Source organism: Wasmannia auropunctata, unplaced genomic scaffold, assembly GCF_000956235.1.
Source record: "Wasmannia auropunctata unplaced genomic scaffold, wasmannia.A_1.0 LD297479.1, whole genome shotgun sequence".
NCBI lineage: Eukaryota > Metazoa > Arthropoda > Insecta > Hymenoptera > Formicidae > Wasmannia > Wasmannia auropunctata.
Window position 1 is genome coordinate 1 of NW_012065411.1, and position 687 is coordinate 687.

The 687-nt window shown below is 35.2% G+C and overlaps 1 protein-coding gene across 1 annotated transcript; it reads left to right on the plus strand.

The window, feature by feature from the left end:
- Positions 1-67: 67 nt before the first annotated feature.
- On the plus strand, positions 68-678 carry LOC105461271 (ras-related protein Rab-30-like). Its single transcript, XM_011707763.1, has 3 exons — positions 68-137; positions 330-413; positions 487-678. The coding sequence occupies exons 1-3, from the start codon at positions 108-110 to the stop codon at positions 676-678; spliced, it is 306 nt and encodes a 101-aa protein (XP_011706065.1). The 5' UTR covers positions 68-107.
- Positions 679-687: the final 9 nt, after the last annotated feature.

Consider the following 687-nt stretch of genomic DNA (forward strand, 5'->3'; position numbering starts at 1 on the left):
TATCCCCTGTGTGCCTGCGGCGGGTACCATTTGATGTGTTATACTTTCAATTGATGTCGGCCCCGAAACTTTCTAAAATTTATTTCCAATGAGAGATCCTCTTTCGTATGACTCGTATGACTCGTACGATTCTAAAAGTTAGTCATCTCTTGTAATAGAATGCATTACTGGGCACTATTTTTATAACATGTTGACGTCTTTCTTAAGAAACGCGTATGCTAATTAATCATAAAATTAGGAAAAACACATTTCGTTAAATAGACAATTCAGTGGAAACAGTTAAATTGGTATGTCGATATGCTTTATCGTGAATATTTTAAAATTTCCAGGGTCTATTTCCGCCTGGGCAAGGTGCAACAATTGGAGTTGACTTTATGATTAAAACCGTTGAAGTAGAAAACGAAAAAGTCAAGGTATAATTTGCGACATGTGCGTTAGCGTATATACATACGATTATGCGATCTAACGTTTGTTTCTTTATTTCAGTTGCAAATCTGGGATACTGCAGGTCAGGAAAGATTTCGTTCCATTACTCAAAGTTATTATAGATCAGCACACGCATTGATATTAGTTTATGATATTTCTTGTCAACCTACGTTCGATTGTTTGCCAGATTGGTTGAGGGAAATCGAGGAATATGCGAGTAATAAAGTTCTTAGGATATTAGTAGGTAAATGAAAAAAAAAA